The sequence below is a fragment of the Kwoniella pini genome, chromosome 6 (genome assembly GCF_000512605.2).
Source record: "Kwoniella pini CBS 10737 chromosome 6, complete sequence".
In the NCBI taxonomy this organism is placed as follows: domain Eukaryota; kingdom Fungi; phylum Basidiomycota; class Tremellomycetes; order Tremellales; family Cryptococcaceae; genus Kwoniella; species Kwoniella pini.
The window spans coordinates 1,777,127-1,801,394 of NC_091721.1; the positions used below are offsets into that span (position 1 = coordinate 1,777,127).

General features: G+C 41.8%; 9 protein-coding genes across 9 annotated transcripts; 4 read left to right on the forward strand and 5 right to left on the reverse strand.

Annotated features, from left to right (window-relative positions):
- Positions 1-645: 645 nt before the first annotated feature.
- I206_105120 (uncharacterized protein) lies at positions 646-2,671 on the forward strand (the record flags this gene model as incomplete). Its single annotated transcript, XM_070203062.1, has 10 exons — positions 646-817; positions 867-967; positions 1,019-1,047; positions 1,112-1,312; positions 1,377-1,536; positions 1,596-1,723; positions 1,786-2,030; positions 2,090-2,234; positions 2,295-2,537; positions 2,590-2,671. 10 exons carry the CDS (start codon positions 646-648, stop codon positions 2,669-2,671), a joined length of 1,506 nt encoding a protein of 501 aa, XP_070059163.1.
- Positions 2,672-3,285: 614 nt separating this feature from the next.
- Positions 3,286-5,422, forward strand: I206_105121 (uncharacterized protein; the record flags this gene model as incomplete). Its single annotated transcript, XM_019154425.1, has 4 exons — positions 3,286-4,122; positions 4,181-4,578; positions 4,637-5,171; positions 5,225-5,422. 4 exons carry the CDS (start codon positions 3,286-3,288, stop codon positions 5,420-5,422), a joined length of 1,968 nt encoding a protein of 655 aa, XP_019013165.1.
- Positions 5,423-5,677: 255 nt separating this feature from the next.
- I206_105122 (uncharacterized protein) lies at positions 5,678-7,707 on the reverse strand (the record flags this gene model as incomplete). The annotated part of the gene is made up of 8 exons (XM_019154426.1): positions 5,678-5,705; positions 5,772-6,082; positions 6,140-6,350; positions 6,405-6,661; positions 6,716-6,936; positions 6,987-7,291; positions 7,351-7,427; positions 7,480-7,707. 8 exons carry the CDS (start codon positions 7,705-7,707, stop codon positions 5,678-5,680), a joined length of 1,638 nt encoding a protein of 545 aa, XP_019013166.1.
- Positions 7,708-8,644: 937 nt separating this feature from the next.
- On the forward strand, positions 8,645-12,636 carry I206_105123 (uncharacterized protein; the record flags this gene model as incomplete). Its single annotated transcript, XM_019154427.1, has 12 exons — positions 8,645-8,719; positions 8,773-9,061; positions 9,119-9,360; positions 9,413-9,714; positions 9,768-10,179; positions 10,251-10,369; positions 10,433-10,709; positions 10,771-10,889; positions 10,945-11,644; positions 11,702-11,798; positions 11,860-12,070; positions 12,132-12,636. 12 exons carry the CDS (start codon positions 8,645-8,647, stop codon positions 12,634-12,636), a joined length of 3,348 nt encoding a protein of 1,115 aa, XP_019013167.1.
- A 138-nt stretch (positions 12,637-12,774) lies between these two features.
- Positions 12,775-14,427, reverse strand: I206_105124 (uncharacterized protein; the record flags this gene model as incomplete). The annotated part of the gene is made up of 5 exons (XM_019154428.1): positions 12,775-12,961; positions 13,018-13,153; positions 13,205-13,457; positions 13,587-13,770; positions 13,952-14,427. The coding sequence occupies 5 exons, from the start codon at positions 14,425-14,427 to the stop codon at positions 12,775-12,777; spliced, it is 1,236 nt and encodes a 411-aa protein (XP_019013168.1).
- Positions 14,428-15,619: 1,192 nt separating this feature from the next.
- On the reverse strand, positions 15,620-16,150 carry I206_105125 (uncharacterized protein; the record flags this gene model as incomplete). Its single annotated transcript, XM_019154429.1, has 2 exons — positions 15,620-16,028; positions 16,104-16,150. 2 exons carry the CDS (start codon positions 16,148-16,150, stop codon positions 15,620-15,622), a joined length of 456 nt encoding a protein of 151 aa, XP_019013169.1.
- Positions 16,151-16,534: 384 nt separating this feature from the next.
- Positions 16,535-17,838, reverse strand: I206_105126 (homoserine kinase; the record flags this gene model as incomplete). The annotated part of the gene is made up of 3 exons (XM_019154430.1): positions 16,535-16,765; positions 16,832-16,951; positions 17,116-17,838. 3 exons carry the CDS (start codon positions 17,836-17,838, stop codon positions 16,535-16,537), a joined length of 1,074 nt encoding a protein of 357 aa, XP_019013170.1.
- A 415-nt stretch (positions 17,839-18,253) lies between these two features.
- I206_105127 (uncharacterized protein) lies at positions 18,254-19,038 on the forward strand (the record flags this gene model as incomplete). The annotated part of the gene is made up of 6 exons (XM_070203063.1): positions 18,254-18,280; positions 18,352-18,384; positions 18,455-18,517; positions 18,628-18,651; positions 18,731-18,806; positions 18,983-19,038. The coding sequence occupies 6 exons, from the start codon at positions 18,254-18,256 to the stop codon at positions 19,036-19,038; spliced, it is 279 nt and encodes a 92-aa protein (XP_070059164.1).
- A 789-nt stretch (positions 19,039-19,827) lies between these two features.
- I206_105128 (DNA-binding protein creA) lies at positions 19,828-22,342 on the reverse strand (the record flags this gene model as incomplete). Its single annotated transcript, XM_019154432.1, has 3 exons — positions 19,828-21,759; positions 21,833-22,000; positions 22,100-22,342. 3 exons carry the CDS (start codon positions 22,340-22,342, stop codon positions 19,828-19,830), a joined length of 2,343 nt encoding a protein of 780 aa, XP_019013172.1.
- Positions 22,343-24,268: the final 1,926 nt, after the last annotated feature.

Genomic DNA, 24,268 nt, shown 5'->3' on the forward strand with positions numbered 1-24,268 from the left:
TGAACGATGCGACAAGCCTGAGGTGTTGGAGAAGCATACAATGCGGCCAATCAACAAATCCTAGACCAAGTGAGCAATGCACGTGTGTGAAGCAAATCACTGTAGCTTTTGGCGTCTCTCACCCGAAAAGCGCGGATCGGAGAATCTGCGGTTCGGATTGGAACATTGCTTCTCGATGCCTTGACGTGTACGACAAACGTGCAACGCAATGTCGATCTTTAGTTCAATGTGGTCTGAATTGACGCTGAGAACCTTTATTGGCTGGTTCAGGGGACAGGACGAGTATCACGTCTCCAATTGAGACCGACACGTTTCTCCCCAATAACTTCTCCGGACAATTCAATCTGCCGCCGGTTCCTTGGTCCACCTTCGATTGCATTTGAGCTTTCTGTCGAGCGGAAACTAAATTTTATACATCGAAAGAGAAGCGTTTTCCCCATCCTCTGTGCTTTGAGTCATATCATTGGTCGTCGAACGAACTCCGGCAAGCACGTTCACTGAAAACTTTTGCTAATGTCGATCTGAGATATGGTTAACTTTTGGGAAAACCGGAATTTGCGGTGATATATATAAAGCTAAGCAAAACAAGGACAGAATCGTCCAAAGATTGAAACAACACCGCGCACGACAGTAATCTTGGTCAAAATGGCTTCAGTCAAAGCTGTACAACCGACTGAAAATGGAGAGGACGATCAGTTTGATGCTCCTCTTGCAGTACTCGAAACAAGTGGCAGCAAAAGAACCTGGCAACAGACTCTTTCCGTCCTGATCTCTGGTGTTGCGCTCTTCTCCGATGGGTATAACATTCAGATTACCGGTAGGTGGGATCGTTCGTGCGATAGATATATTTGCTGATCTTCATCTAGGCTACACTAATACCGTAATGGCTAAATTATACCCTCACGCTCTCACCACTACAATGAAGACGAGACTCAGTAACTCAATCTTGATTGGGGATATTTTCGGTGTGAGTGAACGAGACAATTGATCGTAGATTTAGGCTGAACTATTCTTACAGATGCTTCTCTTTGGTCTTTGTGCTGATCGGTAAGGTATTAACATCCTCAAACAACCCGATATCTCCTTTTGCTGATGTGCAATCGATCGTTAGTCTCGGTCGACGATGGGGTATCGTCGGATGCACCTTCTTCCTTGTTCTTGGTGTGACCCTAGCCACCGCTGCTCATGGCAAATCTCCAACTGGTATGCTCTGGATGATCGTGATTGCTCGAGGTGTAGCTGGGTTAGGTGCGGGAGGAGAATATGCGGTTTGTACCACTTCAGCGGTAGAGGCTGCCAATGAAACTGCCGGGTGAGTGGCAATTCGTTTCCATAAAGCCTCTTGTCCATTCGGTTGTTAACGAACTGTAGGGTAGCCTAAGGAAAAAACGGGGATTCTTTGTCGTCAGCGCTACCAACACCGCTATCATCGCTGGTTTCGTAGGGTCAGCTATCGTGTTTCTGATTGTCCTTGCTGCGTATGGCGGTGAGCCAACCGAGGGCGTATGGCGAATATGTTTTGGAATCGGTATTGTGGTAAGTCAGGAGAAATTCGCTATTTCAATAATAAGATGCTGATCTCAATGTGACCAAAGTTACCCTTGACAATCTTCATTTTCCGTATGAGAATGGTCGATTCCACCTTATACCGAAAACATGGTATTGCTAGAAAGGCATTTCCATACAAACTGGCTCTGAGGAGATACTGGAAACCGCTATTCGGGTAAATCTGCAAACTCAGAGAGCTTGGACAATCCGGCTGACTTAAAAGTTACATGAACCTAGCTGTTCCTTTGCTTGGTTTATGTATGATACCGTAATTTACCCGTTCAACCTGCTGGCACCAACCCTCGCTGCCGGCTTCAACTCGAAAGCCACATTACTACAGTCAAATGGGTGGGGGGCCTTGATCAATTTCTTCGCGCTTCCAGGATGTATCTTCGGTAGTCTATTGATTGATAGACTTGGACCAAGGCAAACCTACGCATTCGGAATGGTTATGGTCGCCATCTTTGGATTTGCTATCGGAGGTGAGCTATTCATAGTGGTTTTGATGCTAGTGGACCAGTTACTGAGATGCGATAAAAAGGCGCAATGGAACCTTTGCGAACCGGCGGCACAGGAGCGTTCGCTGCTTTTGTAGTTCTGTTTGGACTTTTTCAGTCTTTCCTTTCGGTCGGTCCGGGTAACAACAACTTCTTGGTCTCGTCCGAGTCTTTTCCTACACCAGTCAGGTGAGTTGCTTATATCACTGCTCTTGCGTATCTCAGTGACTGACCTGGATGTTGGAGAAGAGGCCAATTCGTCGGGCTGGCTGCAGCCATCGGTAAAGCTGGTGCCGCTGTTGGTACTCAAGTGTACCCTTTGATCATCGCCAGGTTCCCTACTGTTATTAAAGGTCATCAAGCTATGTTCTGCATCGGATCTGCCACTTGTCTACTGTGTGCCGTTATCGTGATGACCATGATACCGGACAGAAGAGCGCAATTGGAAGATGAAGATGTGGAGTTCAGGGAGTACTTGGAAGCGAATGGATGGTAAGCCTTGGCACGCTGAAGTCTTAGTTCCAGCTAACTTCGTTGAAATTAGGAACACCGCCGATATGGGCTGTCTTGGGAATGAAATAGTCAGCTCCTCAACCCCCAGCGAGAAAGAGGCCACCAAGCTTTAAGATAGCTATTGCTTAGGGTCGGCAACGTATTGAAGTCGAACCCAGACCGCATGCATATATGATATCTTGGTTTGATGGAATAAGCCACCAGGTATATTAAGCATGGTATCAGGGCACTACGCGTAATTATGGTATCATCAATCAGCGCCTTCTTGGCGTTCAGGCGGAGGTGGCTTGGCGATTTTTCCGAGATAGCAGCGAGACCGCCGGGATCCTTCAAATCTTATCTCAGCGCCGCAATCCAAGAGTTTTGGTGCGATATTGTACCCTGACTGGTGAAGGTTCCAATGGCACGAGCCAAGAAAACTTCCTTCCTTCGCTTCACCATCTACCGCATCGGTAATTCGTCCATTGACTTGACTTGGCAAATACAGTATGGCAGATTCATATTCTTGACTTCACAACTGACATACGCCTCAAGTCATACATAAAGGACTAATCGGACCTCACGCCAAGCTTGATTGACCTGATGTGACGTGTGCCATGAGAAACAACCGGTAAACAATGCCGCTATCTACGGGGCCGTGGAGAAAAAGAGGGACCCAGGCCACAGGTATATAGAGGTACAACGGGAGTGTACAGCCATATGATTTCCCCATAATCCATATCTCACAATGTCAGATATACCCAGCCATAACAACAATCCGGGCCTCCTAGAGAAACCACCATCCATCCAATCCGACTCGGCGACAGTTACCAACGATGCCAAAAAGTCTACCACCCCACCTGTCGCCCGATATGGCGAGGATCCCAGGTTCGGTCCCGAGCATATTGAGATCAGCACTTCTATGCTGAGCAACCCTTTAGATGGCATGTCACCAGAAGAAGTGATCAAAGATGTTGACTCGTTCGTGGAAGCTAAAGGTTTAACTGAACATCGCGATATATTCAGAAGAGGTGCTTTATTAGCTAGAGTTGCCCAAAAGCCTGAAGCCTTTGAAGATATCGCCGAAATTCCTGAAGATGAGAAACAGATATTAAGGGAAGAAATCACCCATAGATGGAAACAGCCCTTTATGCTCTATTTTTTGGCTGTACTATGTGCAGGATCCGCAATTGTACAGGGAATGGACCAGACCGCGGTCAACGGTGCTCAGCAATTCTATTTCGATGAATTCGAGATTGGCCCTGAAAGGGTTTACATTCGAGGTCTTCTCAACGGTGCACCATATTTGTGTTCGTGCTTGATCGGATGTTGGACCAATGCTCCTCTCAACAGATACTTCGGTAGGCGAGGAACAATTTTTATATCCTGTTTCATCTCGTTTGCCTCTTCATTCTGGATGGCGGCAGCAAACTCATGGTGGAATCTTCTAATCGCTCGATTCGCTCTGGGATTGGCGGTAGGTGCTAAGAGTAGTACTACTCCTGTATACTCAGCAGAATCATCCCCAAAAGCAATAAGGGGAGCTCTGGGTTGTCAGTGGCAGATGTGGACAGCTTTCGGTATTGTGAGTGACTGTCGCAATTGACTTCTCAACATGCTCCCACCTGACTGATGTACTGTAGATGCTCGGGTTTGTCGCTTCAGTTGCATTTCAAAATGTTACAGCTCCAGTTGGTCAATCGTTCGACCCACCTCGATTTCCTCAATGGCGATGGATGCTAGCTTCGACTGCAATCCCACCTATGATCGTGATGGTACAAGTGTTTTTCTGCCCAGAATCCCCTAGATGGTACATGGAGAAGGGAAAATTCGACAAAGCATTCCGATCATTCACTCGATTACGAAATCACCCAGTATTGGCAAGTCGAGACATGTATTACGCTTATAAAATGCTTGAGGTCGAACAAGTGCAAAGACAAGGCAAAAGCCTGGTCTCCGAATTCTTCACAGTCCGACGAAACAGACGAGCAGCCCAATCTTCCTTCTTTGTAATGTTCATGCAGCAATTCTGTGGAGTCAAGTAAGTGTCTTCTGGGTCATTGCCTTTTTTCGGAAGTAAAGGCTAACATTCTCAATAGTGTTATCGCCTATTATTCTACTCAGATCTTCCTTGACGCTGGATTCGGCCCAAGCCAAGCTCTACTCGTATCAATGGGTACAGGTATCGTCAATTGGTTATTCGCTATTCCCGCCATTTACACTATCGATACCTTTGGTCGAAGAAATTTACTTTTGCTTACCTTCCCTCTGCTCGGTTTATGTTTGTTCTTCACTGGATTCTCTTTCTACATGCCCCAAGGCGATGTCGCTGGAGGGGAAATGAACACTGGAAGAGTAGCTATGATAGCTACAGGTATTTACTTATTCATGGCTGCTTATTCTCCGGGAGAAGGGCCGGTACCTTTCACCTACAGTGCTGAAGCCTTTCCGCTTTACATTCGAGATGTCGGGATGTCCTTCGCTACTGCCACATGCTGGGGGTTCAACTTTATCCTCTCTTTCACATGGCCAGCATTAGTTAATGCTTTCACTCCTCAAGGTGCATTTAGTTGGTATGCCGCTTGGAATTTTTTCGCTTTCTTTTATACTTATTTCTTCCTCCCAGAGACCAAGGTGAGCTGCTTCCTCACATAACAATTGACTACTGTTAACGTCATCACTTGCAGAACCTCACTCTCGAAGAGCTAGATATTGTCTTCAGTATCGGCAATCGTGAACATGCTTTGTACTACAAGAATAAACTGCCTTGGTATTTCCAGAAATATATTTTAAGGAAACAAGTGGAAGATTACCCCCCATTATACCAGCTAGGAGGGGCTGGTAGGATGTCTGAGAAACTGGAAAGAAGTCGATCTAGACACTAGGGCTGGGTTAGAGGTTTTGTGCCGCCAAATCTAGTCTCGATGGTACGATGTATAGTCCGAAGCAATAAAAGCACAATAGTCTGATGCATCAGTTCTCACTTTTTGACCTGTACTAGTCAGTAGCCAACGACCCTGTATCGCGCGAAGCACCACCTGTAGGAAATTGAGTTGCATAAATCTCAGGACATCACAGTTCCGCGATACCTCCTATTTGCCCAGTAGCATTTCACAGTGACCAAATGCACTGGATCGCTTTTACACAACGTAGATGAAATATGGGTTCCTGAATTGAATGATCAGTCTTTATAAGCAAAGATTTTGAAATCATAAAATTAACGAGCCTACTCACTCGAAGTCTGTCATGTCATCAAAGGCGTTCTCGTAAAGTTTGGCTGAGTCCAGTCCGGCCGCAGTCATCTGTTGAGCAAGTTCCGCCTTGTATGCTTCAAGTTCGCCATAAGGCATGATTGACATATCTTTGAGATCGGCAGGTAAGCCAAGAGCGACTCTTCGTTGGACTTGCTTCTTGTTCAGATAGGTAAGGTAGAATCGCATGAATACGATCAAGCAGAACAAAACGGTCCAACATCCGATATTGACATACAGACCGGTGTGGTAATATGGGCTCTCTCTTGTAAGGTATACTTGAGGTCCAACAACCTATACCCAACTCATCAGAACCTTGACCACAAGTCACGGAAAGAGACCCTAACTCACATTACCTGTACATTGAGCCACGAACATGGTAGCAAAAACTACTACTCGTTTTGTAGATCCAGCTTGATTCAAGTTTGCCCAAGAATACAGAAGTGGTTGGATGCCTGCCAGAGACTGAGCAACGTAGTAACATGCTAAAAGGATATAAGGGTCTGATCGTTGGACTTTGACGAGACCGACAGCTCCGGCGATAGGAGGTACCACACATGCGCTGCGAACGGCGTCAGTCTTGATCGCTTGTTCTTTAAATAGGATAGAAGCTTACGCGACAATCGCCCATCTCGCTCTAAATCGATTCGTCAAAAAGATGGTGATGAGTAGAGTCAAGATTGCGATAGCTCCAGTGGGAGCTTGCATGAGAATAGCTTTGAAGGAAGTAAAACCGAGACCCTTGACAACTAGACCACCGAAAGCCCCAAAACCACCGGAAGGAGTGGAAGTGCAGAAGTACATAACTGCCCAGATATATGTTTTAGGATCTTTATATGTTTCCCATACTTGATTCCATTTCCATTGGGATGACTGCAGTCTAATCGTCAGCTTACGTCGAGACTCGATATGAACGAAAAAACTGACCTTCGTACCGGTTTGATTCTCCTTCAGCCGGTCAATAGCGATCACTCGATCATTGCCTTTTCTTAGGAATCTTGCAGTGGTCGGTGAATTAGGAAGCATAAAGAAGATTACGGGTACAAATGCGACCGATACACTGCCGATGAAGAAGAAGATTCCCTGATATTCTTTGACGGTACTAGAGTTCTCAGTAGCTTTACCGATACCAAAAGACATGATAGGACCTATCTCAATTGTCAATACGGTGAGGGCATTGGAATCCAAAAATGCTTACCGAGGATGGCAGCAAATGAATTGGCGATTTGATAAGCAATGGTTCTAAAACTTTGTTCTCTTCGTGTATACCACATCTGAGTTAAGAAGATGAAAGAGGGTAATATAGTTGCCTCGAAGATACCAAGAAGTAATCGACAGATAATGAGACCGGTAAAATTCTTGGCTGCACCTGTGCATACTGTAACGATTGACCAGGCAAGCATGTTGAAGGTGACCCAATACTTGATTGGGAATGCAATCAAGGCGTAAGAGGAAGCTGGTTGAAGACATAGTTGCGCGATGTATACGATCGAGCTCAGCCAGCTATACAGATATTACTCGGTCAACACAGTGTATTTTCAAGGGATATTGAACTGACTTACCTGTACTGACTGCCTACAAGGCCTGTCTCCTTTTGAATTTCGAAGATAGCTGCGTAACTGAGCGAAGATTTGTCGAGCTGTCATAGTTGTCAGCAAGATGTGAGGTACTACATTGAGGCTTTGACCCACTTGTTGAAGAAAGTAAGTCATACACATAGGAACACAAACGAAGAGGTCAATCTTTCTGATGACAGCTCTTCTTTCCTCAGCTGTATATTCCACATGTCCAGCTTGCGCGAGATAAGCAGCCGCTTCGTCCAATTGGTTATTTGCTTTATGTCTTTTCTTATCTTCTAGTACCGGTTCATTGCTGATACCCTCTATGTGCTCTTCGAGATCCTTTTTCTCTTCAAACATGTTGAAAACAACCTAAAATCGAATAAATTGGTGCTCCACTTAAAACATGCGGGGGAATGATATACAATTCTGGGATCAAACGAATCAATAGCAATTTATATATTGTTCAACATCAATCTTTGTCTGTCCGATCGGAGTCGTTCACAGGCGCTGACTGGCTCGTATTTTTCATAATTTCCTTCTGGACATGCTCTCTTCCCCACTTATCAAGCTTGATTAACCATAGGCGGTCCGGTGACGCCTCAGGAGCAAATGAATTTTAAAGAAAAGCTTCGCGTGCTGCACAGTTGCAGTGGGAGGGGAACCTCGCGGGATGTCCATGGGGCTTCGCCAATCTGAGGAGAATTAATGTACCTCGCTAACGAGACTAAAAAAGATTGTCTCATGATTATCCGCTTTTTTGGGAAAACAACAGGGAAAACACTCGGCGTAAAGATGTCGCGAAATTGCTAATTTCCCCACTTTGCCAACAACACGCGTTGATCTTCTCACGAACTCCCTCATTCCCTTACCTCTGACTCCTCATCTGAACACATATAGACGACTGGGACAGCTTGATTGCGCAAGCATCACCTGACTTTATGATTGTCAAGCAACGGCCCGTTATCCGGTGGCGTCGGAGTAATGGGATCGGTTGCTTTCGGTTCCACCGATCGGGTTTCGCAGCAAATTAAACATGTAAGGGATATTAGCAGAAAGATCCATTCATTTAGCTACTTGACCCCGAAAGAGCGTACCACATTTTCATGATCATTTCACGTCCGATGTCGGGGCTCGACAAATCAATTTGTTCCGATATGGCAATGCGGAAAATTCGCTGGAGGTCAAGTCTGGACAGCTTGGGCATATGCTAGAAGTGGTGCTTGGGAGATTGCCTTTTTATTCTTTTTTTTTCACCTTAGCAGTCCAAACATCGAATGGAATCAGTTGAATCAGCATGTCTAAGCGGCCTCACTCTGTAGCTTATCCTCAACTGTCAGAGGAGGTCGAGCATAATCTCTTACCAGGAATCGTGAGTACTAAAATTAGGACCAACTATGGATTAAACTGACATAGCTTATATAGTCTCTGAAACGCCTTGATCTATTTCTGGAAGGTCCATACAATGATTTCAACCTGACTTCGGTGCTGGATAGGATTAGGTTGGATGATGTAGAGACCGTCAGGATGACCATTTGGTCAGCTCCTACTATCGAGAAGGTACCTTTCGAAGAAGCAGTACAGAATCTACAAGGTCCGGATATTCAGGTATTGAAGAAGGGAGACCTTATTGGTGGAAGTTGGAGTCAACATTGGGTTAAAGTCGAGATCATGATACCTGTTAGCTTCAGGGAATCGGATGAACCCGTAGTATGTGAGTCAAAGTTATTACAATGTAATGTTCAGAAGGCAAGCTAATTCGAATATGTAGTCGAATTTGACCCTTCTTGTGAAGCACTAATATTTGACAGGAATGGTCATCCTTTACACGGAATAACAGGCGGACCAAATTCAACCATCACGGCTTATCCCGGATATGTAGAAGATCGCCGTATAGAACATATCATCCCTCGTGAAGCAGTCCAAGCTGGGAAATATGAATGTTATATCGAAGTAGCTTGTAATGGGATTTTTGGGATCGGTATAAACGGCTATAGGCATCATGAGCCCGATGTGAGTGATCCGTCTTAGTAGTGCACCTACCTTGGACTAATGAAAACTTCAGATGAATATGAAATATCACTTGGCATCAGCAGATCTGGTTCAGATTAGATCCGAGGCACATGCTCTACAAGTGGATTTCCAAATCCTCAAGCAGTTCGCTAGATCACCTGAGGGCGAGAAATCCTCTCTGAGCAGACAAGCGCTGAAAGCTGCAAATGAGATCATGAATGTCTTTAGCCGGGACAGTGAAGAGCGCATAGACGAGAGTATAAGGAAGGGGAGGACAATTGCGATGCGGGTGATAGGAGCAAGTGTAACGGACATGGATGACGATGAGACAAAGATCTGGGCTATAGGTCATTGGTATGTCCAGGTCATCTTTTTTGTCATGTGCAATCTCTGATGAAGCATCGCAGTCATATAGATACAGGATGGCTTTGGAGATATGCCCATACCCAGCAAAAGATCGCACGAAGTTGGTCAACCCAAATCGACTTGATGGATCGGTATCCAGAACACCAATTTACTGCTTCTTCAGCTCAGCAATACGTTTGGCTGGAACAGCTTTATCCGACTTTGTTCCAGAAGGTAAAGCGAGCTGTTTTGGATCAGAAGTTTCACCCGATCGGAGGAAGTTGGCTAGAACATGACTGCGTATTACCTTCTGGAGAGTCCTTAATCAGACAATATCTTTACGGTCAAAGATGGTTTGAAGAGAAGTTCGGAGTCCGGTCAAATATCGCTTGGTTACCTGATACTTTCGGTTACGCTTCTCAATTGCCTCAAATCCTTAGATTAGCCGGGATTGATTACTTCTTCACGCAGAAGGTCCGTCTTGCAGTGTCATGAGCAAAGTTCATGCCTCAATTCGCTGATCTTGCCTTTTTCCATTCATATAGCTTTCTTGGAATAACATCAACATCTTCCCGCATTCAACCTTCAATTGGTCAGGATTAGACGGTAGTAGGGTATTAGCGCATATGACACCGACTGATACCTATAACGCACAGGCAAATTTGTACGTCGTTTCACATCTCTGCTTCTACACAATGTCATTGTTTTTATGACTTGCATCTTTCAGCTCGGAACTTCAAAAAGGTATAATTCAAAATAAGAACCTCGAATCGACTGATCAATGCCTCTTACTCTTTGGAAATGGTGATGGCGGCGGTGGGCCGATTTCACTGATGCTGGAAAAGTTGCGAAGACTTAACTCTTCTTGTAAGAAAAACCAAGAAATTCCAAAGGTCAAAATCGCTAGTGCCGAAAAATTCTTTGAGCATTTATGCGAGACAACTGATGGAGGGAAGACATTAAGCGATTGGAAAGGTGAATTGTATTTTGAACTACACAGAGGGGTAAGTTAAATCCTCGGATCGGATACTAGTCTTCATCAGTTAATCAGTTCCATCTAAATAGATCTTTACGAGTCAAGCCAAGATCAAAAATGGTAATCAGACGATGGAGAAGCTTCTTCGAGACGTAGAATATTTCGCCACTATAGCTTCCTTCTCCGCGCCAAATTACGAATATCCAAAGTGAGTTGTATCCCCTCATAGATGAGAGCTCATTGCTGATATCATCGAATGATAGAGACCAGCTTGATGATATATGGCATGATGTAATGTTAAATCATTTCCACGATGTCTTACCTGGAACTTCAATAAAGATGGTTAACGACGACGCGATTGAGATATATGAAAAACGTACCAGGCAAGCTCAACATATACTCGATCAAGCTCTACGTGCGTTATTCCCATATGAACTGGGTGAGGGAGGTCAATTGGCAATATTCGACGGGACTAGGATACCCAGGCAGCAAGTGGTGGAAGTACCGCATCTACTAAACCACCGAGCAGAAGGCGAGGACACTCAAGTCAGTCATGAAGACTCGACAACTACTTTGGCGTACTGTCGGATCGATAACAACGGTATAGGGTCATTGCTATCTCCAGACAGTTGTGCTCAACCATCGATCGTGCAAGACGGATCTACTCTAACTCTGTCCAATTCTATCATCAAACTCACAATTTCAAATGGGCGAATCACTTCCTTGTACGATTCTGTGTTGGGAAGAGAATTAGTGACATCAGGAGTAGGCGGAATCAAGACAGCTGGACTGATGATATATGACGACTATCCCTTATCTTACGATGCATGGGATGCCGAAATCTATCATCTGAAAATGGGGAGAGAAATTTTATTCGATGAAGTCGAGGTTCTTCGTGTTGAACCGTTGAGAAGTACTATCAGGACGATCAGTCGTTTCGGTAAGAGTGAGGTTGTGCTCGATGTGAGTGAATTCTGTCTTGTATATCGAAAGTATATGATAGCTTATGCTTTATGACAGATCTCTATCGATGCTATGGAAAGAGATGAAAGCCAAAGACCATCTATTAGGATTGATGCCAAAGTGAATTGGCATGAAACGCATAAATTCCTAAAATGTAGATCAACCTCTTGTCTCATATCCATTCTTGCTCCAGGCTGATTGTTTGAATCATCCAGTCGCTCTCCCACTAGACATACACTCTTCAACCGCAACTTACGGTACACAATTTGGGATTATTGAAAGACCAACTCATCGGAATACATCAATTGATCAAGCCAAATTCGAAGTTCCCGCTCATATGTTTGCTGATTTAAGTGAATCAGGATATGGGGTTTCTTTGATCTCTAATTATAAATACGGATATGCAGTTGAGGGTAATACTATGAGGTAGATCTGAATAATTTTCCGGATCAGAACAATTTATTGATATTTTGTCCTTAATTTTCAGAATTTCATTACTTCGTTCAGCTACTGCTCCAGACGTTGATCAAGATAGAGGATATCATGAATTCACTTTCAACATCTTACCTCACCTAGGTAGATTGGTAGAAAGCGGTGTATACAAACGAGCTTTAACTCTCACCAATCCTCTCAGAATATATAGAACCAAATCGATACCGAAATTACCAATCACATTTGACTTACAACAGGGAAATCAGTCTCAAGGAATCATATTGGAAACTATCAAAAGGGGTGAGAATGATTTTATCTTCGATTCAAAGGATAGAACAATTATTCTTAGATTATACGAGAGTCTTGGTGGACGATCAAAAGCTTCTTTACGAATATCGGGTATACCTACTCCCAAAGCAATCAAATGGCTCAATGTTCTTGAAGAACCTGAATTATTTTCTCATGATCCTGTTCAATGGGAAACGAAAAATGACAGCGTCGAAATTACAATGGACTTTAGATGTTTCGAGATAAAGACATTGGGCATTTATTTCGATTGACATGACATGACTTGACATATCCATAGACATGGACTATATACACATATACAACGTGTGGAACTTCTTGATAATTCAGGACTATTATATTCTTTTGTTTCTTCCTTGCTTCTTCAATACTTCTATATACAATTTTACCTATCAAGTTTGTCCTGAAGAAGGTCCAGCGACAGTTTCTTCAAGAGCTCGAGCGTGTTTTCTCGATTCCTTCTCAGCCCTATTTCTCTCCACTTGCGCAGCTCGTTCTTGAGGAGAAAGAAGGTAAGTTGCCAGTTTACTATGTTTTCGGACGGCTGGATCATCGAGAATTGAATTATTGGGAGAAAGACTACGCCAAATATAAAATTAATATCGCATCATAAGTGTGAGGCTAATATTACTTACTAATGAGTATTGAGGAGGTGGCCTGTGGTTCTAAGCCTCTTGAAGATTCTGCCTGCAAATCTTCCGCTAAGTTGAGGGACCGTATCAGAATTGACGGGAAGATCATTAGGGGCATCGGGGGCAAAAGCGAGAAGACCTGCAGGTATTTGTTAGCTATGTGTTGGTGAGAGTAATCTAACAGCCTTACCAATATCTGAAACGTAATCCCACTGATTCACAAAATGCTCTACGCAACCGAATGAAGGTCCGACTCCGGATTCTGGTATGGAAAAATGATTGGCGGCAGAAGCGAAGGTATAAATCTCCACTTTTTTAAGTTGAGCATAGGAAAAATCTGCAAGTAATTGGTCTGCCCAAGCGGACATGATGATTCCGCCTTGAGAATGAGCAAGGAGGACGATCTTTTCTTTAGAGGAATCGGCGATATGTTGGGAGATTATCTATTCGATCCACATTAGCTCAATATGACATATGACCCAAATTTGTGGTAGCCCGCTTTTCGTCCACCTCTAATCCTTCCTAAAAGCTTCCCAGTCGCCCCCATACGCTGTATCTTCCCCAAAACTCACATTGTATCCCTCCCTTGTATCTGTGGTGGCCCAAAACAAGTCCCTCTGCAACATGCACTCTATCAAATCGAACCATATTCCGAAGGTTCTATTGTGTACGCCAATCACTCGACGACCAAATAACTTGTAGAACGTGTCCAGGATGAGCTTAAGGCCAGATTTAGAGGTTCCAATACCATTCACGCTGCAGGAGACGGAAAATGGACGAGACGTGACGTCAAGAGCACAGGTGTGAGGGGCGTGAGAAGGCAGATTTGGCAAGGCGGAGGATGAGCCAGTGGTGCAAGACGTGAAAAGTTGAGATATCCCGTCAGCACTTGGTAGATTGCCGGCCACATAGCAATACAGAGGTAAAAGACACTGACAATAACCAGACCTCCTTGTCGTCCTTATCATTGCCAGGCACATTTTGATAAGTGACCCTTTCCTTCCCAGCTCGTAAATTGAAAGCACCACACCAGATGACCACCAGAAGTACAGAGAGTATAGGAGGCGGGAATCCAATGACAAATGAAGCAATACCTAATGTCGTTAATACGAGAGATCCTAAAATGAGAATACCTTGAAGAAGGATTCCTTTGTTGGTGACATCTCTTCCTGGTGCAGGAGGTGGAGATAAAATCCATAGTAAAGTACCTGCATTTTTAATTAATATCCAAAAATCTCTTCTAAGCATAGCTAACGGACTATCATCTTTGAATATGATCGGAGTGGAATTTTGAGGATCAAAGATGGATACATCGTATACTTGTACTTTACTCTGTACTTGACCTGGTAAAGGTGCTGGAGCTGGTACATCTGGAGTAATCGCTGAAGCTGAGAAGGGTGAGAGTGGATCCATTATAGGTGTTTGGATGAGCGGTGATGATTCGTGTGGTTGGTATGATGACATAATATAGTATGGTGAATATAAGTCAAGATGAGACAAGGGAAGAATAGTTGTTGGGATGAAAGAGTATTAACAGAAGAGAATATATAAATATGAGTTGCTGTGAATTTTAATGTTTATCTTGTCATCACATGTTCAAGTTGACTGTATCTTATAATATTCCTTTGAACGCACAGATTATAACTAACAATTCACACACACGCACAGACCTGATTCAGAGCTAATTTGCAGATCTCAAATTCGAATTGGATAACGTCATCCTGGATTTGGCTGATTAGATTGTCGATAGGCCTTTTTTATAGTTGAGTTACCAGGTACAAGTGGGTACCGTTTGTCCCGTCCTCGAACTCTATTAGCAGAATCATCTTACCAGTGAGTGGTCAAGTGTTCATACTAATGATTGAACGTTGTATATATATATATATATATGATCTGACCTTGCATGTACGCAAGGTTGAGAATCCCAGTTTCCAACTCAAACTAAACGCGTCGGTGATCAATACACACGCGTCGAGGGAATTATCATTGCAACGTTAATCATCGTTTCCATGTATCTATGATTCGCAGCAGTCAAGGCAAGCATGATCTTGCAATGTCGGAAAAGCTTGCATATCGCAAGTACGGGGTAGAGGCGTTGCAATGCCGCTATACATAGGAGAGAAAGCAAGGGTTCATACAGCGATGGGTCATCGTTACTGTATCTTCGGATATGCAATCCGCGCTAACGGTTATATAGACTGTATTGAGTATGCCTTCATCGAAACACGCCAATGGTGTAATGGTAACATAACCGCCTTCCATCGAGGCGTTCAGAAATGAACATCCCTTATGTGAGCAGTTGCCTAGGGTTCGATTCCCTATTGGCGTAATGTTTTTGTTGAACCGTCCTTCTTTTTGCTTTCCGCTCTTTGAGTTATCACTGTATCAATCAATCTGTGTTGTATTGCTACTAAATCTGTAAGCACGAGCTGTACTTTTTGTCCTCCTCTGCGTAGAAGGCAACTCATGAATCCCACATGCTCTATGGTGTGACTTTCTAGCTCGTACATAGTAAAATGAGAGAGTGTGAATGACCATTTTTTCATCTTTTATTGTGAATTTGTGATAATTATCATAAAATACATAAACCGAGCAAATATACTTTCTAATCTCTCCAGATACATTCCTGCTCATCCCACTTGACATCCTCCATCATCTTTTGCTTAACATATACCATTCCTCTAGGCGCACCATTAATCCCATATTTACTTTTCATTTCATTCAACGTGATTGGTCGATTCGATTTGTAACAACTAATAACTTTATAAGCATATTCATAACCTAACCAATCTTTATGAGGTTCATTAAATTCCTTATTACCTATTCCAATCGTATCTAATAATCCATTTTTATCTCTTATATGTGCAGGATTGATTTCGCATATGTATGTGATAGCGGAAATCGGGAAAGTTTCGTAAAACCATATTCTAACAACAGATGAAGGATAAAGTTTTTTTCTGAATTCATGTGTCTTGCTTTTATTTACAATTTGCTGCATGTAATCTTCTGTTGACCTAAACCCCACATTATTCAGATGGGTACTAGATCAATAATATCTATATTAAATTGTAAAATTAATATAAACTCACGTATGAGCCATAGAAAGTATAATATCTGTCTTCGGTGTGTCAATCATGTTGTTTTGAGTTGTCTTACTAAAACCTTGATCGATATCACATCAGATCATATGCAAATTGCAATGTAAAAGGGAATATCAACATCACTCAATGTCCTTGATGTCGTCTAGATTCTTATAACAGCACGGTGTCATTTAAAGTAAACAACGCGTTTGTTATTCCCTTCCTTTGAATCATCTCCAAATGCAGGTCAATGCGACTGGGAAATTTGTGAATTATAACATTCCTGGATTTTTTAGTTTGGTCAAACAAGATCAAAAGGCAATTTATTTGGCTTGATGAAATGCATTGTGTTCATAAAAGGAACTTTTGATTAATTTACGTCGACTTCTAATTCTACTTCTAATTCTCATCTACGAAAAAATATACAATTATGTATTGTATTACGCAATTATCTCCTCTACTGTACTTCCCCTCTCATCAACATCCAAAACACTCCAATCCACTTCAACTCCTTCATTCTTAAATATTTGCTCTATATCTTGGGCTATTGAATCGAAATTATGAGTTGCTAGTGCTAAGATAGTTGGACCTGCACCTGATAAACAAATACCTAATAATCCAGGATGTGATGTTGGTGTAAGTTCGGTAAGTATTTTAGGTAATCCAGGAATCTATTTCAAATTAAAAAATCAGATTGGTTAGTACAACCCCTGAGACAAAAAGAAACTGAAACTAACCAAAGTCATTCGATAAGGTTGATGTACTTTATCTGCCATTGCATCGTATATGAGTTCTGGATCTGGAGGTGATCTGGCGAGAGCAGTTGTCAAAACGGCAAGTCGTTGTAGATTAAATATCTGTAGATGAATCGACAGTCAATTGTAGTTTCGGCAGGGGTATAGTGAAGTATATGGGAGATTCGTTTAAGCGGCAGAGAAGCTGGAAGATTTGAGGGGCAAGGCTTTTCGGAATGATAGTATCATGGGCTAGAGTATTTTTGAAAAGATCATCAAAAACTCACCAAGTCCTTCTTGGAATAATTATCAGGTAAAACACCTCTAGCTTTTGCAGTTGCCAATTCGAATCTTGGACTAACTGCAATTGCTTTAATTTCTTTTGCCCAACCAAATCTAACAAAATGTCCAATTCCTTTAGGTGGTAAAGGTGGATTTTTACCCCAATTAGGTCCAGCATCAATTGGATATTCAGGTAAAACTTCTGCTAAAGGTATTGATGCTGCAGACATATCTTCAGGAGATAATTCTCTTAAATAACTTCCAATAAATCCACCCATTAATGCAGCTGAAACATTATCAGGATGACGTTCAACCATTAATGCAAAATCTAATAATCTTGATTTATTTAAATTTAAATTTCCTAATAAATTACCTAATAAAACACCTGCTATTACTGCTGCACCTGATGAACCTAATCCTCTTCCAAATGGAATTTCATTATTTGCTTCAATTATAACTTGTGAAGGGAAATTTTGAATTCCATGTGAACGTAAAACGTATAATGCTACTCTTGTAAGTAAATTTTTATAAGGTGATAAAGGTACATTATCACTATCTAATCCTGTATATATGATTTTCGGTAAAACACCTTCTTCAGTAGGTTTCTGAGGGATTGTTACTTTTAAAGAAAGTGATTTAGATAACGCAATACCACATACGTCGAATCCCGGTCCAATGTTGGCTGAAGTACATGGAACATTGATTTTGTATATTTTCGAGGATGACATGGTGATCAAGCGGCAAGGAAGGGGGAATCTTGATGATTAGGAAGAAGATACATATATCACAAACATATATCACAAATTGTGATATATATTTCAACTTTTTTCCCCCGGATATTGAGAGAGGATGCGCCGGTTAAGAGATATAAGGAGATATCACAAACCATAAACACGTGGCAATGATCTTTCACCCTAGAATATTATGTGATTGGTATTTTATGTCATTTTATCCCAATTCTAACATGAGTTGCAGTTGCTCCTTCTTCGCTATCCTTCTTCAAGCTATTCATCAATTAATATAGATATCAAATAACAAGCATCCTGGTTGAGTCTGATCATATACACATCTACATCATCTATCACACTATATACATAGCCTAGCGGGCATTATAAAATAGAAAGCAAAAGGAAATAGATCAAAATGTCCGGTAGAAAAGTGATGGTACAAGTGAGCTTCTTCTTACCTTATTTCTTATGAATCATTCTCCAGTATCGTATTGCTAACACACTAGTGTACAGCCCATCAACATCATCTTCTCGCATTTACAGAAGGTGAGCTAAAATTTGTCGTCACTCTATCGTTGTTGTGAGATGAGTCAAGCTGAAGGGATCATATTTGTAGCATATACGAACAACAATCTGGTTATTCGATAACAACAGTTTCAGGATCGAAGCATATATCATTGTTAGTATCTTTCTTCTCAAGCCTGCTTCGCTAGCATGATCAGCCTCACCTGGGACCTCTTATTTTCATTGTCGTCGTGTATCATAGCTAATGTACGAAATTTGAATTAGGGTTTTGACGAATTCATGAACCTTGTATGTGTACAAAAATCAACTCGATGATCAATTTTTCCTTCAAAGAACATGAAGCTAACCTTTCATTCCAATCTGTCAGGTACTTGATGATGCAGAAGAAGTGTACGACTGTGGGGTTAAAGCAGGACAAGATCCAAAACCACGTAAAGAGTTAGGTGAGTTATTGATTTCTTCAAATAAAGATCCATTCTTCCATTTCTTTCGACCACATAATCTATTAATAGAAGTAAAAGCATTCTTTGGATTATCACAACCTCATTCACCTCTGTCTCTTCTCGTTTGGATTCGTCTAATCAGTCTGAAGATCAAGATTAACGCCATCTATGTATAGGTCGAATCCTCTTAAAAGGGGATAATATAACCCTTATTCAACCTACACAAGGATAAACCATCTTCTTTCCCTCCTCCTCCTCCTCGTCCTTGTCCTCGTCCCTCTTTCCAATCTCCAATTCATCCGTTCAACGAAAAGAATCATTATCTGGCGAATGGAAAAGTCGCCAAAAGGCGTGTGATAGAATCAGTTTTCAAAAAAGAATGATATAGATAATCATGTGTAAATGTATATTCATGAAATGCACGTTTAGAGCAAGACCTCGATTTCCGTTAGGCTTGCCTTTTGAATAGGAAAGGGTTGAATTTAATAGCAATCTTGACCAATATCGATTTGGCATAATAACAAAAATATGAAATGATCCAATCTCATTATTCATTGCGTCTCCTTTCGGTTACAAATCGTTATGACATTTCATTTGTATTTCTGCAATGACAATTCTCTAATCCTGTTCATCGATAGTCACCCAATAATGATGTTGGATAGTATGATAAAGACTGACTATCATCAGTCTCTTTTAGCTTTTTGTTGAAGAAATCCCTTAACTGGATATGTAATCTGGCTTCAGCTGAGCAACTCTTTTATTTCAATTGTGATAGCTTGATGCACCATCTAATACCAAATGATGTTGTGTATTTAAATTCATGTTAATACAAAATACTTAATAACCCATCTATTTAATTGAAAGAAAAAAAAAACGTATATTTATACTATATAACCGAAATTGGTATAAAACCATATTCAGATCATTGAAAAAGGAGAGTTGTTTATTTAAGAGAATCTACTAAAGTTTAAAAATGTATATTACTTAACAGAAAGAAAGTCCATTTAAATTTAGTATTATTTTAAGCATGAGTTCCATCAACTTCCATACCAAAATGAGTCGGTGAATTACCTCTACTTAAAGAAGGTAATCTACCTTCATATCCTCCCATACCCATTCCCATTGGTGCTAATTTATGTGGAGGTGAATAAGATTGAGCTAAACTTTGAGCAATTTTAGGTTCTTTAGTATTTGGTGAATTTGAAGCTGAAATAGGTGTCATACCAAATGCAGCTCTTACACCATGTATGATATGTGATTGAGCAGGTGCATGATTGTGATTGTGATTGTGATTATGATTGTTATGATTGTTATGATTATGTGTTGAATGAACAGGTGAAGAAGCTCTTGATGTTACAGGTGAATGTTGTGCTGAAGTTGGATTTGATGACATACTATAACTTACAGATGGAACTGATGATCCACCGTAAGATGATGAAGAAGGTGGAGGTAACATTCGATCTGTTGGAGGTAAAATTGAAGGTGCATTAAGTATCTCTTGAACAGATTGTCTTTGTCCACCATGTCCACCATGAGATCCATGTGAACCGTGAGAACCATGTGAATGTCGATGTACGGTTCCATCTCCACTTAATGTTCTATGCATTTTCGGTGGAGACATTCGATGATGGGAATGACCATGTTTCGTATTACTCATAGTTGGTGGGAAATGAGGTGAATTTGGAGTCGAATGATGAATTCCATGAACACCTGTGTAAGGATGAGATCTATTCTTTGCGTCTCTAGCTGAATGAGAAGTATGACCGTGTCTTCCTGAATTAGCTGAGTGACCTTCAATTGGTGATCCAGGTCTTGAAGGGCCTCTAGAATGTAATACAGGAGAAGTAGCTCTTGATGTAGGAGCAGTCATAGCTTTTCCTTGCCATAATGACATTTGTCTCATACTGGAAAGTACAGGGGAAGTAGCAGGTGTAAATTCCATATGAGCAGAAGGCATGATCTCGTTCATCGGTTCGTCATCTGAATCATCGCTAGAATCGGGTGATGGGGCAGCTGAAATGTGTGTCGAAGCTAAACCTCTATGACTGTTTAGATCCAGAGTATATGGTCGTAGGTGACCTTGAGGGATAGGCATACCGTGAGATTTCACGTGAGAGTGGTGAGTTGTAGGGTGAGATACACTCTGTCTTTGTCTTTGTAATGCTTGAAGATGTTGGAATTGCAATGCAGCGAGTTCTTGAGTTAAAGTAGCCGAGTGAAGTTGATAATTTGTTCCTCCTGGTGCTCCTGCAAACTTAGTCAAATCTTCAGAAGAATTATGAGTTGATCGATCTTTAGGTGTATTTGAATTGCTTGAATGGTGACTATCCCCACCGCTATTACCACCTGATCCGTGTCCCGCACCTCCAGCACCACCAGCTCCTAAATTATTCCCATTGTGAGTCATTGTGAGACAATTGGGACAAGCTTGAGTCTGTTTAGCCACCTTGAGTCGTTTTCTATAACTCTTATGGCATTCTTCGTGACAACAAGTTGGTGGGACAAGATAAGTAGGATCGGCGAGTGTACCAGCTGGAACGGCAGGTTGATTTCCACTAGCAGGTTGAGGAGCAGAAACTGGATAGACTAATGTACCTCCTCCAGGAGTAGGTACACCGTTAAGCGATAATCTTTCTCTTTCGTTAGAAAATCCATAAGGTGCAGTAGGTGCCGATCCAGGTGTACCAACAGGTGAATTTCCATTTGATTTTCTAGCACCTGCAATTTGTCGATGTCGCAATTCCCATTCTGCCCTTCGGAACGCTTCATGTCTTTCTAATTCGATCAATTGATCTGAAGCTGCTGCTGCGAGAGCAGAGATATCGCTAATTCCTCCTGAAGTTGCGCCCATTTGAAGTGAGTGAAGATTGTATGGATATCCGTGTCGTTCCAAGTCCATATTGTATGATGGACCCAAGTGAGGTAAGTGATGTCTGTGGTCGTCGTGATCGCCCTAACGACCAGATTAAGCAAAGTCAGTTGTGTTAACGGAATTCAGTCGTCTAATTGAATGGTTCGAAACTCACGTCATCATCGTATTTTGTCTTGCCCTTGTGCGAGCCATTCTCATGGGCAGGCGGTAAGTGGATACGAGCGTGTCGAGTGAGTTCGTCTGAACGCGAGAAACGTTTATCACATCCAGGATGTGTACACGCGTGAGGCTTTTCTCCGGTATGCGTACGGATGTGTCGGGTCTGACAAGTGGAATCGAGAATCAGTATTGTGATAGCTTTTTAATCCACGCCTTTGTGTACCCTTGACAGACATTGACTGCATATGAGAAATTCACTCACCTGATGCTCCAATCTGTAAAACGCTCTATCACATAAAGGACATTTATAAGGTCTAGGTATTTTGCTCTTGTCCATGTTTAAAGCTGCTTCCGTCAAAGCTTTGACAGTAGGATCATTGGGATCCAATCTACCCGTGATAGGATCTGGAATTGGAGTAGGAAGACCTAAAGGGTTGGATGCGTTAACATTGATGGGTTTAGATTGTTCGGCAGATGCCATTGTTGGTGGGGTTCCGTCTGGCATCTCGATTGGATAGGCTGAACGCCGGGTTTCAATGTGAGAGCGTATTCAGTTGGTTGACAGATATTACTGGTTTCACGGATATATAAGTATTGATTCTTGCTGGATGACAAAGTATTACTTTGAATGGCTTGAAAATCAATGAACGCGTAATCAGCTAAGCGAGTTGTTATTTGTTAAGGTGAAAATCTATTGCACGATACATTAATTAGCAATATGCTCGTGGGTATCATGCATCCACGTTGCGACTAGTCCAGAAGAGATGAAAGTAAGGGGGTATGAAGTGTATAAGATGTATCAAAGGATGGATGAAGTGGATCGATGAGGGGCACTGCGGGGATAATAAGGTGGATACGCTAATACGATGATTTGGATGATAAGGCTATGCAAGGGGTAATATATGTATCTGTTCTCACCTGGTTGATATGTCTGATTGAGGGGGATTACAATGATAATGCAGAATAAGAAGTGTATATGATAAAAGTGATGGATGTAATGTATGAATTGATATAATGTGGGGTTAAAAGTAAAGAAGAGAGAGAGAGAGAGATAAGGAAAAGAAAAGGTGAAAAAGATGAAGGAGGAGTGAGTTGAGGTGGGTGGGGTGATTAAATTATTATTCTATTGCTTGTTTGCCGTCTTAGGCTTTTTTAAGGGTAAAAACTATAATATGAACATTTTATTCAAAAATAGCCCGAGATGGCTTATCTCACTCAATAAGAACGTGTATAGTTGTCAATGCATAACTCACCTTGAATTCATACACTCTATCCACTTGATATAATCTACTGTAGCTGCTATTCTATACCGTCCTTATTGAATATCGATGCTTAAAGGTGAATTCTCAAAATGGTTAAGGCTGAAGCTAGGGAAACCACGTCGACAAAGCACGCGATTACGATCGGATGTTCCGCGGCAAAGGGGTAATTTCTTGGTGGAATTTGGGATCGAGTACAATATACTTCTGCCTTGATTCGTCTGATATGGATGAATATTGTGTAAAAACAAGTATGTACTCAGTTAAGTTATGTTGTGTTGATAGTACCGCATGCACAAAGTAGTGATATCAGATACTGTACAATTCGTATTGCAATTAAAAAAAAGGAGAAAGTATGGGGATCACCAAATACCAAAATACGTATGTTATTTTGTTATTGACTTTTGCCGCCAGGGCCCCATGGTAACCTCTTTCACAAAAATTTTCAGGCTTATGACAGCATAAAACAGACAATTGCAGTGAAGGAAATTATGATCCCGAATTTCCCGGTATGGCAATTGTGATTCATAAGTAAATTTACAAGCGAGATTAGGAATTTAAGAGTATATCCGTCATGTACCTCTCTCATGTCCGATTTGTTTACCCGAAATTACCAGCTTCTAATTGAAGCTCAAATCAAACATTCATTTGTTTGCAACAAGTAACATACGCTATTAGTGGAAAATAGGCTCCAGAGCAATTGCCGTATCATTGATGAAACCGGGGCACTCCCCTCATTGGGGCAAAGAAGTTGAAAGACCATCTGCCGTGTCGTAGTTAAATCGGCTTTTGATATCTCCCACTAACTGAACAACATTCATACTATTCCTTTACGTCAATCAAACTACATCGTGAGATATTAGTCCCAAAATGACTATGTCGATTACTGCAAACAATCCATTTAACACCGCTTAACTGGATCTGCGATTTAGGCAGCATGATTTAATCGTTAATACAGTTGCCATCTTCGGCCGCGGAAAAATCCAAAAACCTCTCGGATAATTCACGGAGCACCGCATTCAACCCATGGTGATGAATGTGGCACTTTGCGTCGTCCAATATCTTTGTAGCGGAGTGAATACAGTAGACTTGTTTGCATTGATCGATTGAAGACTAAGACCATCAAAATCAACACTACATCAGCCTCCTATAGAGAGTCGGCTGATACTATT